This window comes from Notolabrus celidotus, chromosome 14 (genome assembly GCF_009762535.1).
Source record: "Notolabrus celidotus isolate fNotCel1 chromosome 14, fNotCel1.pri, whole genome shotgun sequence".
Lineage (NCBI taxonomy): Eukaryota > Metazoa > Chordata > Actinopteri > Labriformes > Labridae > Notolabrus > Notolabrus celidotus.
This window is the reverse complement of record NC_048285.1, coordinates 2,936,331-2,952,051: the sequence shown is the minus strand read 5'-3', so window position 1 is coordinate 2,952,051 and position 15,721 is coordinate 2,936,331. Positions and strand designations below refer to the sequence as shown.

At 42.2% G+C, this 15,721-nt stretch overlaps 1 protein-coding gene and 2 long non-coding RNA genes across 4 annotated transcripts in view; 2 read left to right on the top strand and 1 right to left on the bottom strand.

The window, feature by feature from the left end:
* Nucleotides 1-228: 228 nt before the first annotated feature.
* On the top strand, nt 229-3,367 carry LOC117825120. Its single transcript, XR_004633785.1, has 3 exons — nt 229-714; nt 2,213-2,329; nt 2,844-3,367. It is a non-coding gene; the product is annotated as an uncharacterized LOC117825120 (long non-coding RNA).
* The window catches only part of tpst1 (tyrosylprotein sulfotransferase 1), a 61,743-nt gene continuing 48,546 nt past the window's right edge, over nt 2,525-15,721 (bottom strand). Inside the window, exons 4-6 of one of the 2 annotated variants that reach the window (XM_034700766.1) lie at nt 5,153-5,203; nt 4,577-4,643; nt 2,525-3,016 (exon numbers count right to left, since the gene is read on the bottom strand). In XM_034700766.1, the coding sequence (XP_034556657.1) occupies nt 4,608-4,643; nt 5,153-5,203 (87 nt within the window). In that variant the 3' untranslated portion in view covers nt 2,525-3,016; nt 4,577-4,607. The remainder of the gene's footprint in view (nt 3,017-4,576; nt 4,644-5,152; nt 5,204-15,721) is intronic. The other variant, XM_034700767.1, reaches the window with a different exon arrangement.
* On the top strand, nt 7,664-9,737 carry LOC117825121. The gene is made up of 2 exons (XR_004633786.1): nt 7,664-7,803; nt 8,518-9,737. It is a non-coding gene; the product is annotated as an uncharacterized LOC117825121 (long non-coding RNA).

Here is a 15,721-nt window from a genome sequence, read left to right as displayed (position 1 = left end):
AAGATGATCAGTTTTATTCTTCTGTTATAATTCATCTTACGAAGGATCGAAACCAACTGCATTGAAGCTGCATGAGTTATTTAAGATATTATTTAAGGTCTGTCTTTGTTTTTAGTACCCTCAGTCTTCTTATGACACAGGGAGGTCACTTGCAAACAGTTCAAAAGTGCCACATTTAAAAGGAACATGCCTTCCTAGGATGAGCAGCAGAGATGAGTCTTCTCTGCCAATCCCAAACAGCTTCTTCTACTCTGCTCTTGGCTCTTGGCTTGAGCTTCTAGATTGGCTGATTGTCAGCACCTGTGAGCATGGGTCCTGCTGCAGCTATCAGGAGGTGTCTGCTCCAAGAATCAGCATGTCATTTTTTGACTGATCTGGAGAGTGTGATAGGGAAACTTCACGCTAGTGTTCTGCAAAACCAAGCTGCAGGATTATTTGGAGTGAGATCTCGTACCATCTCCAAAGTGAAGGTCAAGTTCTTGATAACAGGGGAGACGACACCTCAAGAAGATGTGTACAGATTTGCAGTCGAGGTTTGAAGGACAATATGGTCGACAGCTCTCTGCCCAAATGATTCGGAGCAGACTGCAAGTCTTCGGTCTCATGGGGCTGCCAGGACTACCCTTCACTGATAGACCTGTTTGCACTGGAACCCATGGAGGACTGCTGTGCTGATAAAGGGACATCTCGTACAGAGCAGGATTATTCTGATTGGTAAGTCTTTCAGTAATTGAGACCTTTTTAAGAAGATTCATCAGTCAGTAATGTCACATTTTGAGTCCTTGTGTCCCTCTCACTTCATTATTTTTGCACAAGTCGCTCAGAGCAGCCTGCAGCCTCACCCCGGGATCACTACAACACGTTTACCTTAGAAAAGTAATATTAGATTAACATTCTGCCCTGGTCACGGTCTACCACGAGATCTAAACATGGACTTCACTGACATTATCAAGTTCTTTAACGGTGAGAGACGTACTCACTGTCCTGTAAAATGTTTCCATCAACAACCAACACAGACTGTCTGTTGAGATGATCATTAGGTGCTTTTTGACAGCAGGAACATTCTGCAGGAACTAGGAACCTTTTGAGGAACTATGCACATTTCAACAGCAGGAATCAGGGTCTAAATTTAGTTCTCTCGTCCCCTTAAAAGCCCCTGCTTTGCTGGTAGTACTTTACTAAGTTCCAGGAACTTTGGGGGTGGGGCCTGCAATGCTAACAGGGTCGCTCTTTAAATTGAAACACCGGTCGATCTCTGCCACGGCTTTTCAATTCCATCTTCTTGCTTTACGTCGAGTGTTTCGGGGCTCATTGCAATAAAGCACGATCAAAAACAGCATAAGTAATCTCCTCCATGATAACATGCCAGCCTGTCTGTCTCCTTCTATGGCGTCATCTTTGTGGTACGGCCCTCATCTTTGTCTTACCGCCATCTAGTGGTCTGGAGATGTAGTGCAGTTACTTTTATTTTTTCCCTACGTCACTGGCCTGAAATGCGTGATCTTCACGCAACTTCGGGTCTCATTGGAAACGTGGAAAGCACCATTTAGGTCCTTTTTTAAAGAGCACTAAAAGTTCCTGGTACTTCTGTTTGAAAAGCACCTATTAATGTTGTTAGCATGATGTAACACTTAGGCTGTTTCCGAAACGGCCTGCTACATACTACTTACTAATGTATTAGGTAGTAGGTATTGCCTACTACATACTGTGTTTGAATTTAGTATGTAGTATGACTGTTCTGTCCGATCTGTCATGCAGCATGCTGACCCAGACGTCGCTGGATTTCCGGTTTCGGAAAGCGGAAGTAAACAACGGCGAAGCCGATAAATAAAATGCTTATTTAGCATCCATTTATGATTTAAAAAGTTAGGAAGTGGTTTATATGTAATTTGATAATTTTCAAAGCACCCAAAAACGAATTTCCCCCCGTCAAAAAATAAGGAAAAAGAAAAAGCAGAACGAGCGCTGTGCATTGTGGGAAACAGTACGCGAGGCAGACTAGTCTGATGCATGCTGAGATATTTTCCTGTATCAGTAGACATCCGGGGAGTTTTGGCATACTGCAGAATTTGCTCTCGTTAACATACTACTTACTACATACTGAATTTTGGACAAATCAGTACGTACTGCTAGTATAGTAGGCGGTTTCGGAAACAGCCTTAAATTCTGCCTTGCTGAATCCCCCCCTCTCTTTTTATTCTAAATGGTTCAGTCCTGCCTTAAAACCTAAACCTGATTGTACTGCAAAAAGAGTACAGAAGTTTGGAGAGGTCAGAAGACACATGAAGTCCCTGCAGCACCTGTAGCATACATACCAACTGAGTCCTCTGTAAGTATCAAAGAATCAATAGCACGTTGTCAAAACCTGATCCCTGTGTAGTTTGGACCCTTATGATAAAGAATTGTCTCTTGTTCTTGATGCATGACTCACATCCGTGTTATTTTCCACAGTATTCTGTTGTTTCTGTGTGTGTTCACTCTGGATAAATAGTTTTAAAAGAGAAAGAAAGAGCCGGACGACACGTTTATAAAAAGCATTGTTTATCACGGTTGATACTTCAAACTGATCAGTACCCATGACATTGCACGATACAAAGGCATGAAAAAAAGTAACATTAAAATAGGTATTGCATCTTTCAAAAGCTAATTTTTCCATTCATAAATACTTCTTTGCGATTTCGCTTCACTGCAGTTTCTTACAACAGAATCACAGAGTTCGTTTCCTCGTCTCTAAAAAGCCTGAAATCATTTCTAAAAAAAAATGGATGAGCGTGATGTGACACGAAGAGAACAATCAGCAGACATTCTGTGGGTGTGAGAATATTAGTATTATTTCTGTACAGTACGACATCCAAGGCCAAGAGTCCTCCTCACGGGGAGGAGTGGTAGCAGCCCGTAGGTGGAGGTGCTGATGGTGAGGTCGCCGTCCGTCTCCAGTCATGTGACCTCTGAAAGGTGGCGACGCCTGACGCTGACGGCGAGATGATCTTCATGACTTCCTGTTCCACTGTGTGTTCTGAAACATGAGAGTTTAAAAGTCAGGAACGAGTTATCGTATGCTATATGTGACAATACGTTTGTTAGCTTTGTCTAATGGTAACATAAAGCACCTTTCAGCCTCCTGTGGTCTCAGATTTAAAGACCGATTCTGACGAGTTGAGCACAAAAAAAATTAATTTCCAAAATCTTCAATCTTTTGTATGAAGGATGTAATAAATTAGAGGTTTTCAAACCGATTATAAGCATTTTTTTTTATTTTTACAAAGAAAATAAAAGTTGTGATATATTAGATTTGCAGTATTACTATGAAAAAACATCTAAAAAAGGACTAAACAGTATATTTAGGCCCAAATATATTTTAAAATGTTGTTAAAATTAATTAAAAGAGAGTAATAAGACTTTAATTCTATTAATAGATTTAGCATTTTGTTATAATAAAAACTATAAACTTTATAGAATAGGTATATTTTTGTAATAAAACATTTTATATCTGTATCTTAAAAGCTGTTAAAAAATTGTCTAATACTTTAAATGTTTATAGAATGAGTATTTTGATGTCATTAACCTTTTAAACTCTTCTTATAATAAAGAATTTGGTGTAATAGTCCTTTAAATCATGCAGAATTTGTATTGAAATGTAATAAACTGAAAAAATAAAGCTACTTTTGGTTGCTGTTCTGCAGTCGTCCAGTAGGTGGCACTGTTGCATAAACACAAGGGTCTTGGATCTGTGATCTCAACATGTGGGGAGACATGTTTGTGTTATCATTTTGATAAGCGGTTTATTTTAGGGGTGAAAGGAGGATGTAAAGGAGGATTGTGAGCAGCAGTTGAAACCTGTTTACACAAAGAAATGATCTCACTTCATTTTAATTTTCATACAGGATCACAACTACACTTTCACGGACTGTGCTAGGGTTCAGAGACATCACAAATAGAGTGTTTAAAACATGCACCACTGAAGAAGAACTTCAGCTGTCAGCTCTGACTACAATAACAAAAAGAGGCCTGGACGCTGATGTAGCTGACTGACATCTTACACATGGCATCAACAATGAGAGCTATATAACTGAAGGCAATAGGTAGCTGACTGTCGTGTAGTGAGCCACAAATCTGCATCCCACTGCCCTCTTTTTAAGTTCTTTGTGGGTGGCTATGATGCTCTCTGATCCCATCATGTGAGCCATAATATCTGCTGGATGCAACTTTAATACTTTCAGTAATGTGTGATGACTGTTGTGACAGAAGCAGATTTCAAATTGAGATCTGGTCTTCAAATTGACTTGGTTTCCAAGCCATCCTTTATCCATTCAATAAATCATTGAGTTGTTGAAGGATGTGATGAACTATTTCAGACCATTTAAATACTCTTCACACAACATAGTGACAGCAACGTTAGATTAATTGTGCTCAATGTGAGTGTTTAGTTTTTCTGGAGGTCTGTTCAGGTACTGTAAGCTGTACTCAGTATTCTGATCTTAAAACAGAAGATGCCTTGTTGTAAAAGTGGTCCTTGATTTGTAAGTAACATCTAAATAATCTGAAGTAAGTCATGTGTTTCTTTAATGGTGTGTACCTGTGTTGTGGTGACGGCACTCCCTCTGCTCCTAACTAGGGTTTGGTCCCTCTGCAGACTTCTGAATCTGCAAGAAACAAAGCCTCAGTTACTGGATCTGCTCTCAGGACGACCGGCAGCACGTTAAAACACAACAAGGTGACGCCCACAGTCGGCTGACAAGCTGACTGTTTGATTTCTCCCCGACAGACAAAGAGGCTGATTGTGCTGAAACAAAAAAAGGTTGAATGAGCAAATCAAAAGCAAAAGGTGCATTTCAAAAAACATGGAGGAAGCAACATGTAGATTGGTCTAACTACCAGAAAGGGGCAGACGTGCTCGTCAGCCAACGCCAGGCTCTCAAACCGAGACACAACAGGACAAAACAAAGAGACTAACAAACAAAAACCAACTAAAGACCAAAAACATGGAAACAACAAAAGGCTGCGAAACATGGCGAGAAACTCAAGTTAAAAACAAGAGATGAGAACTGAGGCGAGGGCGCTCACCGAGCTGCAGATGGTTCAAATCAAAAGAAGCCGAGTTCAGAAATCAAAAGAGGAAAAAGCTCAGCAACAGGCAGAAATGTTACTGTACCTGTGATTGTTCTTTTAGGAAATCAGGGAGCTGAAATTCACCTTTAAACACCTGGAAAAACAAAGGACCAGGTTTAGTGGTCATCGGATCGGAAGAGTCATCAGCTGGAATACCAAGGTGAGGATTTCATGAGATGGATCAGTAACGGTATTAAAATGAAGCATCACTTTCACTGCTGAGAGTCCAAGCTGAGCTGACAGATCCACAGTGTCTAGGAAACTACTTTAATATATGAATGATTTAAATTCCTTACAGCCGAGGAGTCGTTTTAAAAATGTCTTTTCTCTCCAACAAAGCGTCAAAAAAGCACAAAATTAAACTGTCCCAAATAAAACATCTGATCTTTTTATACTCTTAGGCGGACGTCAGAGGCTGCGAGCTGAGCTGCCACTAACAACTCAAGCTAAAATGTATTCATTCATGAGTTTTTCACCTGTAACTATTATCTAATAGGTCTCCTGGCCTTTGAAAGAACAATAACCCGGGGTTTCAACCAAAAAGAACAAATCAAAGCAGTTTATGTTAAAGGCACTGTGAGGAGTTTTTAACCAGCTGAGAAACAGACTGAAACCAACACTGATGCCTCTTTATGACCTTCAAAAGCAAACAAAACCATAAACAACAACAACAATGATACCATCTCTGTTGTCATTTTTAATGCCTTAAACCAGTCAGAGGGGGTAGGTGTCAGGCCACATGATTGACATTTGGCTTTAGAAACATCCTTTTTTGGCTGTTTTTATGGCAAATAATCACATTGAGTGATAAATCTGGCTGTTAAAAGACATTAGGGTGAGTTTTTGTTGAAAACACTTCTTTTTCATGTACAGAACAAGAGATAAGAGGTATCACTTTGTCCACAAGGGGGCGCCAAAATTGATATAAATCAAAAGTTCCTCACAGCAGCTTTAAATAAAAGAATCGTTTCAGCAAGCTGCGAAGGACTTTGAGCTGAGCTGCTGCAACAATCCCTCAGATTATTTCTCTTCCAAGTTCAAGTCATCTGAAGACCAAGAACCCTTGATCTGAATAAACGTTACAGTTTAAGAAGAACAGGCTAAATCATGATATAAACAAAGATCAGCTAAACTTGAAGGGAGGAAGGGCTGAGCAGAGCTGAGCTGCAGAAGAATGTAGCTGTTCCTTTAGTTTATACCAGGAGCTGAAACGTCCAAAGAGATGTTTTCTTTTTCAAAACAAGCCAATAGTTTGATTCAACTTTTAAAACATTGCATTTAGCAGTTTCATGTGATTCTTCAACGCTCTATTGTGGGGCATTGGGGGCTGCGAGCTGAGCTGCTCATAACTGATTTCTGGGTAAAACTCTTCTTCAGGGTTAAACATATAGACAACAAAGACCAAGATCTAAAAAGTGTCAATATCTGACTTGAGCTCTAAAAAATAAATGTTTAACTTTCCGTCTATGAAGTTAGGAACTTGAAACTAGCTCACGTTTGTCCCACTGTTAAGATCTGTTGTGACTCCATGCTAAGAAAGCAAAGTGAAGATATCTTTTTACAGGATGGAAGCTGCAACATGCATGCTAGACATCTCGTGCTCTGCTTCTGGTGACTTATAGTTTCCTTCCTAGGAGGGGTCTGACACTGGACCCAAAGAGAAGGAGGAAGAGGAGGAGGGGGAGGGGAGCTGCTGACAACGAGCAGGCAGAAAGTTGATATAGTGTAAACTAACAAGGGTCATAAGAGAGGGAGGAGGAGGAGGAGGAGGAAGGTCAACATCCTACAGGCTAAATCAGGGGAACTAAAAAGCTCCCTCTCTCGCGGCTCCATCAGGATTATCACGAACACGTCTATATCCACAGAACCTGAACACATCTACACATACTGAATGAAAATCAGGCTGCAGCACGAGGCCGCTCTGTCAGACTGAGATAAAGAGGAACACAGAGGCGGTGAGTAACGGTGTGATGACGGGGAACGCTGAATAACAGAGGAACAGGTCATATAAAGACGTGAGGCGGGAGGAGGCGGCTGCAGGGTTATGACGAGGAGGATCTCCTGAGCAGCAGGGGGCGGCAGAGAGGCAAAGACTGGCGTGTCTTTAAAATTAGTACACATTATGACAGGAGCATAAGATTACATGTATTCAGTGTAGCTTTGCATGCTGTGTTGTCTTAGTTAAGTGGTTTCTCACTGCTTTGACTTCCTCCCTTTCTTCCCCACAAACCACAGCTGCACCAAAACATCCCCGACATCAAAAACAACCACAGAGGAGATCTGAGCAGAGCAGGAGGGCAGAGATCACCTCCAAAAACAGAGTTCTTAAAACAGACTGTTTTAATATAACCAACAGGCAGAACAAGTCGGTCTGAGTTAGGGTGAGCAGATGATCACTGAACATCGTCATGTTTGGCGGGGCAGGAGTGTGTCAGAGTCCTCCTCCTCCTCCTCATCATCTGCCTCGCTCCACTGATCAAGACTTCCCAAAACACAGAACTCATTCTTTAATCCGCTGCGTGCCTTTATGCATGCTCGTGTGTTTAGAGCCAAAACTGAAGTAAAATCTCAAATTATTTCCAAACACCAGAGCGAGGCCAGCGCATGGTTCTGATTTCCTCCTGGGTGCCATTTTGAAGTCTTTCTCGGCATACGGAGGCTGCAGGCCAGACTCCTCCAAACTAACCCACTCAGGTAACAAACTCAAGATGTGCATGATCAGTAAACTTAAAGAAGAGAGTCTGATGTGCATGCTTCAGATCAATCCGTCCTTCAGAGAGGAGACAGACTGACTGCACGTCTGCATGACGGGATCACTGCGGTAACATAAAGCCAGACTGCGAGTGTCCAGCAGACTCTGACCTCGAGGTCCATTACCTCTGAAGGATCTGTTCAAATGTTCACTTGGATCCTGTCTTTCTCTCTCCTCTCTCTGCCTGTCTCTCACTTTAACTCTTCCTGTCCCATTAAAGTTCCTAACCAGAGACCTTTCTGGAGTCCCTGAGCTCCCTTGTCTTGTAGGTTCCTCTGGATCTCTGCTGCTGTGGACGTGCCAGACTCCAGCTGCTACAACTACTACTATCTGTCTCACCACTATCATCTCTCTCTCTCTCTTCATCTCCCTCTATCCCTCTCTCCAACACGGTCTCAGCAGATGTGTGTCTAACATGAGTCTGGGTTAAAATGAGTTCCTGTTAAAGGAAGTTTGTCCTTGCCACTGTAACTTGCTAAATGCTGCAAAGTGCTCTGCTCATGGTGGATTAAGATGAGATCAGACTGAGTCCTGTCTGTAAGATGGGACTGGATCTGATTCTGTCTTGATGAACAAGAACTGGAAGCAGACCTTTCTGAAGCTTGACCACATTTAGACTCTAAGATTTGCCTCTCTGTCTTTGTTGTTTCATTAAGGATCACTAAGGAGGATTCTGAATGAGCAGAAACCCTGAAAACCTGCAGCTGCTCCTCAGCAGAGCCGGTCTGAGTCCTGCTGGGGGAGGGAGCGGCTCAGCCGGGTCAGCCAAGGTGCCTGCTGGTACAAGCAGCAGGTCAGTCCAGAGCAGCAGAGCCAAAGTAAACCCTGCAGAGGTTCAGACTCGGTGCTCTGGCTGCAGCTCTCTGTGACTAAGCCCCCCCGGTCCCAGGGGAGGGTTCAGTGAAACAGACCAGTGAGTCTGAAAAGCTGCCACTGTGGAGCCTCCATGTGAAGGGGAAGGGGCGTCTCAGTGATCGAGGGGAAACTCTCAGGGATTCTGTTACCTCAGACAAAATGCTTTATCTGGACCGAACACTGAGACTCTTCAGGACGCGGCTTTCAAAACCAAACCCTCAGGAAGACTCCTAATGAAGGAAACCTCGTCCTAAAAACCACAGACGGGTTCGCCTCAGGGCTCAAACACACTTAAACCATCTGAACTCTGGGTTCACTTCAGTCTCCCTCACACAGAAACATGTTCGGAGCTGAGAAACTACAGAATACTTGATCTCAGCGTTAGTGTCAGGGCTTGTTTGTGTATTTTTTGATCATACAATTCCTCCCTGAAAAATCAAGAAGCCTATTCAGGGAAAGTTCTTGTTCGCCTCCTCGTTTCAGACAAGAAGAGATCCAAAAGAAACTCAAAGACTGAATAACATTAAAGACATTTTCTTCTGCTGTCAACAACTCACTTCTTCCTAAATCTTTCTCCACAAACCTTTTATCTGCCATCGTATTCGTTACCCGATAATCACACAAACAGGGTCAGCAGCAGACCTCTCCTTCAACACAAAAATAAACAATTGCCATTCATTTCATATTCATATATTTACAATGTGAGCAGTGTGAGAATGGGTATTTTCTAACTGTCACGTCTGTAAGGTATACACTTTTAACTTTGAAGACAGAAGGATATCATAGAATGAGATATGTGAATACTGTTATTGGAGCTACTTTTATTAATCTGTCATTCTATGGTATTTTTCTTTCTCCTTTCAATTACTGGAGTTGGAGCCAGAGTACTTTTATAACATATTTTGTCAGTTCTGATTATTTTGTGTGGTTTCATGTTTAAGTGTTGTAACTGAATGTCATCATCTTGCTGCAAAACAAATCTACCAACAGGTATAAATAAAGTAAGCTAACTTAAAACTCACACACACTTGCACCTCACCCTATCTTGTGTCCGTCTCCTGCTCTAAATGTTTAATAAAGTCACATTTTTTTTCTATTTTATGAGCAGCATGTAAAGGATTGTCAAGAACGTTTCAAAATGTTTGAAGATGAACAACATCAGAACTTTTTACTGGCTTTCAAACAGTGATAAAAGTGAAGTCAGAGTAAACAGGTGAGGTCTCATGTAAATTGATTGGTTTAGAGTTTGGACTACCTGAGCACATCTCTGTATGTGTGTGTCTGTGTGAACATACTAGGGATGGGAATTTACAGTAATCCTTGTAATCGATTACTCGAATTTCCTAATGAACGATTACTCGAGTACTCGCAATTATTATTTTTTTAACCATAAACAAAAATAAATAAATATAAGTCTGTCGGACACGGACCTACCAGACCAGAATTGTAGTAAGTCCTGCTGCCTTTTCTTCAGACATCTCTTCCACTCTCGTAGTTGTTGTTCTCTGTGATGGTAGCTCGCACTCCGACTCGACTAACGCGATCAGCTCTTTGAAGCCTTCTCCTTCCACAAAACTCAATGGGAGCATATCTCCACTTACCATTTTGGTTATTATCAGGCTAATCTTCTCCTCTCTGGTTTCATCACAACGACGTGTGCTAACAGGGCGAGCAAAAGACGTGATGCAAGACTGCCTGTTACCTGTCTCTGCTGTTTTCTCCTTGTGCTTTAAGCGCATGTGGTTAAACATCAAACTAGTGTTTCTATGGTATGGAAGTTTAACGCCACATATCTTGCACTGCTCAACTTCATAGTTTTTTTCAAAGCACTTCCAGACATTCATTTTTATAATTGACATGTGTCGCAGACGGTTCTGTGTTTGTTGTGCTTTCGCTTTCGGTTGAATAACGTGTCCCTAGAGAGTTGCCGTAGCTGCCGTAAAACAGCTGTTTTTGCTGAAATCTGTCTCGGTGTGTTCTAAACAAGCGGCAAAACTCCGGTCTCAAACGATGAAGCCAATGCGGAAGTGATATAAACTGCAATACATCGAAAATCCGCTTGAGGCTGGCTGCAGAAACACCGGAAACCACATAGATATGAATGGGAAAAAGACGATCTTTGCAGCATTAATAAACATGTTTACAGCCTGGTTCAAAAAACGGCTTGGCCCTACAACGCTAATCTCTCCAATGGCACACACTGTACGGGGGTGAATTTTTTTTCTAACATGACGGTTCAGAAGATATCAAGATTATGAGTTTTGCCCAAATAAGGACATGACTGACGTGACTCCCGGTCGGGAACACACAGCCATTGGCTAAGAGACTCACACTACGTCACACTCTGCCTAGTTGAGTTCCGCATTACCAATATGGCTGCTGCCGTCGATTTGCTTCAAAACAGCTCTCAGGAACAGATGGGTGACGTCACGGATACTACGTCCATATTTTTTACAGTCTATGGTTCTAACCAAGCGGCAACCTCCGGTCTAAAAATATGAGTCCAATGCGGAAGTGTTAGAAGCTGCAGTTCATCGAGGATCCGCTTGAGGCTGGCTCTGGAAGTACCGGAAGTCACATACACATGAATGGGGAAAAGACGATCTTTGCAGCATTAATAAACATGTTTACAGCCTGGGACAAAAGATGAGTGTAGTCTGAATAGCTAATTTCTCGATGTCCTCTCACTGTGAGGGGGGTGAATTTTTTTCTAATTCGGTAATTTAGAAGATATTGAGATTACTAGTCTTCCAATGAGAGGCACAGCTGCCTGCAGGAACACTGTAGCTGTTGGCTAGGAGGCTCAAAGCCCGCCTCTTTACGTCACACTGGCTCGACAGAAGCAATATGGCTGCCGCAGCCGATTGGTCTCAAAACAGCTCTTCAGAAACAGATGGGTGACGTCACGGATACTACGTCCATATTTTTTACAGTCTATGGTTCTAAAGCTGAAGTTGTGGCCGGAGAAGTCAAACGTTTATATCCCGTTAATTATTTTCCTACCTAGTATATTCAGTCAGGCAACAAAAAGCACATGGTCACACATGTAACGCTGTATGATTATCTTGCCAGGTGCGCGGATAACAAAATGCTATTTGAATAATAGGGTCAACGACAAGTACTCGAGTACTCGAGTAATCGTACCCATCCCTAGAACATACATGTGTTTCCTGTGTGTGAGCCAAGCGGCAAACTCCGGTCTCAAACGATGAAGCCAATGCGGAAGTGATATAAACTGCAATACATCGAAAATCCTCTTGAGGCTGGCTGCAGAAACACCGGAAACCACATAGATATGAATGGGAAAAAGACGATCTTTGCAGCATTAATAAACATGTTTACAGCCTGGTTCAAAAAACGGCTTGGCCCTACAACGCTAATCTCTCTAATGGCATACACTGTACGGGGGGTGAATTTTTTTCTAACATGATGGTTAAGAAGATATTAAGATAATGAGTTTTGCCCAAATAAGGACATGACTGACGTGACTCCCGGTCGGGAACACACAGCCATTGGCTAAGAGACTCACACTACGTCACACTCTGCCTAGTTGAGTTCCGCATTACCAATATGGCTGCCGCCGTCGATTTGCTTCCAAACAGCTCTCAGGAACAGATGGGTGACGTCACGGATACTACGTCCATATTTTTTACAGTCTATGGTGTGAGCAGACGTAACAGTTACAGGAAGACCAAGAGCAGACTTATTAATCGATCACAGATGACATTCTCTCTGAGTCATCATGGTTTTTTATATCTTCTGCGTCAGGATCTTTTGATGATTTCGTGTCAGGTCTGCAGTCATGTTTTTTTAATCATGTTGGCGTCAGGTTCTTGGTCTTATCTTTTTCATTTAGGTCCATGGTCTCAACTCTTTTGATGTTTTTCTTATCAGGTCATCAAATATTTGGCGTTTTTAGCACCAAGTCTGCAGTCATCACTTTTTTGCACATCACATTGTGTCGTTTGTCCTCATGATAATAATACAATGAATCATAATGAACACGTTACTTTGACGGCCTGACTTCACAGTGATATAAGTGGTCATAAAAAGAATGGAATGAGAAGCTTTAAGTTGCTTCAGTAAATCTATCCCTCCGTTTCTTCCTCCCGCTCATCGGGGGTCGGGGTCAAGGTATCGGCACGCTGAGAAAGCTGTTCCAGATTTTTCTTCACAAAGCAAAAGTTTCCAGCTCCTAAAAGAAGACCCCCGTCCTTAACCCCAGAGCAGACAGGGTTTATGATCTCTCTGGTGAGTTCTTGGTTTCTCCTGGATCTCCTCTCCCCAAAAACCTCAGAGGGACGACACTCTGAGGTTTCTTTATTAGACGACAAAACCACATCTCAGACTTTTTAAATATGCAACAGCAGAAGAGCTGTCTGACCCCAGTCTGAGGTAACGTGTGTGTGATAAAGAAGCTCAGCAAGATCCTAAAACCACAAAACTTTGAGTCCAGATAACTCAATATATTCTGCTGGATCTCGAGCTCGGTTCATCTCAGTTCACTCTCACTCTGCGCTAAAGGATTAAGACACACGGATCGATGAACTTGTCATGCGTGCTCTTCATTAATAAATCTTTTAGGCGCTTTCTTCTTTCCGTCCAGCTCATGGATCTTTATGAAGACGAGTCTCTGCAGAGGTCTGAGAGACAGAGAGCGCCACAATGACCGAGCCCTGACGACAGCTCCGGATCAATAAGTCCTGATTAGTCTGCTCATCATTAACTCTCCTCAGACTGACGCACAGGAAAGGTTCAGCCGTGGACACAGAAGAAGACGAAGAGCCCTGCAGACATTGGTTTCTTATCTCTCCTCTAACTCATCTTATTATTGTTACGCTGCAGAAACTGAGAACTTATTGATCCCAATATCCATCCCTCACCGGGGATCCGAACGACTGCAAAGCCACTTAAAAGCTATCGATTGCGGCTTCGGGAGCTCGATGAGCCTCATTTACAGCAAACTGCAGAAACCTCTGCTGACCAGCAGTCAGAGGTGAAGCCTGGAGGAGCAGCGGGCGTCCAGGTGTGGTCAGTTTATGGTCCGAGGTAAAGATGTCAGACCAGAACGATCATTACAGTTTATTCTCTCTGGTTCACGTCCTGGCTGGAGTTCAGAAACTGAGACGTGTCTGAGTCTGTGACTGAGAGAGGATCACTCTGACACTTTTACACCTTAATGCAACCCAGGTTCAGACTACATGAATTTATATCATCTTTATATCAATGCAAGGAGCGGGCTGTTTGTCTCTTTCTCTCTCTGCAGAGGAGGAACAGAGACATTTCCAAAATAAAGTGTCTTAATTTTGATTAAAATGTGTTTAAAATAAATAAAGCAGATTAATCATACTCTAACGTCACGACACGGATAAGACTGTCCTCGTCAGTCTTCACCAATCAGGCTCTGCAACAACCTCCATCAACCAATCACCCTGCAGCTGTCAGACTTTAAATCTGTCCTCCGTCAGTTTGAAGTTTGAGCGTGGATCCTTGCAACCCTTCTCAACTCCTAGTCAACTCCAAGCCTCATCATCAAGTGTCCTTGTTTAGTCCTTAAGATGTCAAACCCTTATCACATTCTTCATCTTTCACCACAACTGCCAGTATCTAGGCTTGGGCACCGGAAACCAGTTCCAAATTTCTGAGATTTGTGCATTTCGGTCATGCTTTTGGTTCCTAACAGAGACAGAAATTGTTGGAGCTATATTTGTATCAGTGTTGTGTGTGTAATGTTTGATATTGTTGTGGCACTTCCATGTGTACACACTAGGTGGCAGGTATTGTCAGGTAGGGTGTAGTAGGTACAAAGTGAAGAAGACCTTTTAGTGGCAGGTGAGCTGCCTACCAGGCAAGCCAACAGTTTTTGACCGTCGTCGCCGTCATCATCTTCGTGCTTACTACATCCTGTTAATTATTCTGCAAGTTATGTTGGATGTAAGTGCAGATTGATCGGCAGAGCTTATTGTGTAGCAATGTGATTAAACCCGTTTGATGTCAGTGCACGGAGTGTGGACCAGAGCTCCATTCATTCATTCGCTAAAGAGGACACGCGTCAACTCAGTGAGTCCCAGAAAAGCAGCCCCTCAGTGGCTTATTGGTTTTGTTTTGACTGGGAAAAGCAAGCCACTACAGGAATGTTCTGGGATTAAACCTCAGTGAGAAAGTTTTACTGATCTGCCAGGACCTGCTGTCACCTCTGACCCAACAAGTCAACAAAGTTGAGAGAAGAGGATCTTGTTGGACTGCAACTATGATTGAAGGTTCAGCTAAGCTTCGCTAACAGGATGCTCTGTCAACAGGGGGCGCCAAAATCAACACAAACTGAAAGTTCCTAACAGGAGCTTTAATCATTACATCTACCTTTAATGGAACGCTCCTCACATTAATGATCATGAAGCCTGTAATCAATTCATCTTTTTAATGAATTAACAACACTAAAAATAAGGAACTTACACCTTGATCAGAGCAGGAGCAGGCGATCTATCTTTCTTAGAAAAACCCCAACTTTAGGTGCAAACAATCTATAAATTGGCTTTGTAAAAACATAAAAACATAACTTTTGAACTCTAGTTACTTTAAATGAAACAATGTCAACAAAAGGACGATTTAATCTTCATTTTTGACAGAAGAACAAACAAAAAACTGATGCAGAGTGCTCCTTTTAGTCCTTCTATCAGGTTTAAAGAAAATAGAAATATCCTCTAACTGTCTGAGTTTATATTAGGACATCTAGAATGTTCACAATATTTTATCTGATTCTGAAAAAACAAGACGTGTCTGTGAAACTTGTTAGAAAAAAGGACTGTGAAATACAAATATAGTGCAAGTTTCATTACAATGTTCAATAACTGCGATACTTCATACAGTGAGTCTGACTTCTTGTTGTGACACCTCGGGTTTCTCACAGGTCTTTATTTGCAGGATCAGAGGACGGTTTGTGGACGGACGTGAACAGAAACATGAGAGGTATTTCTGTCGTGGCTCAGGCCTCTTTTTATCTCTGCG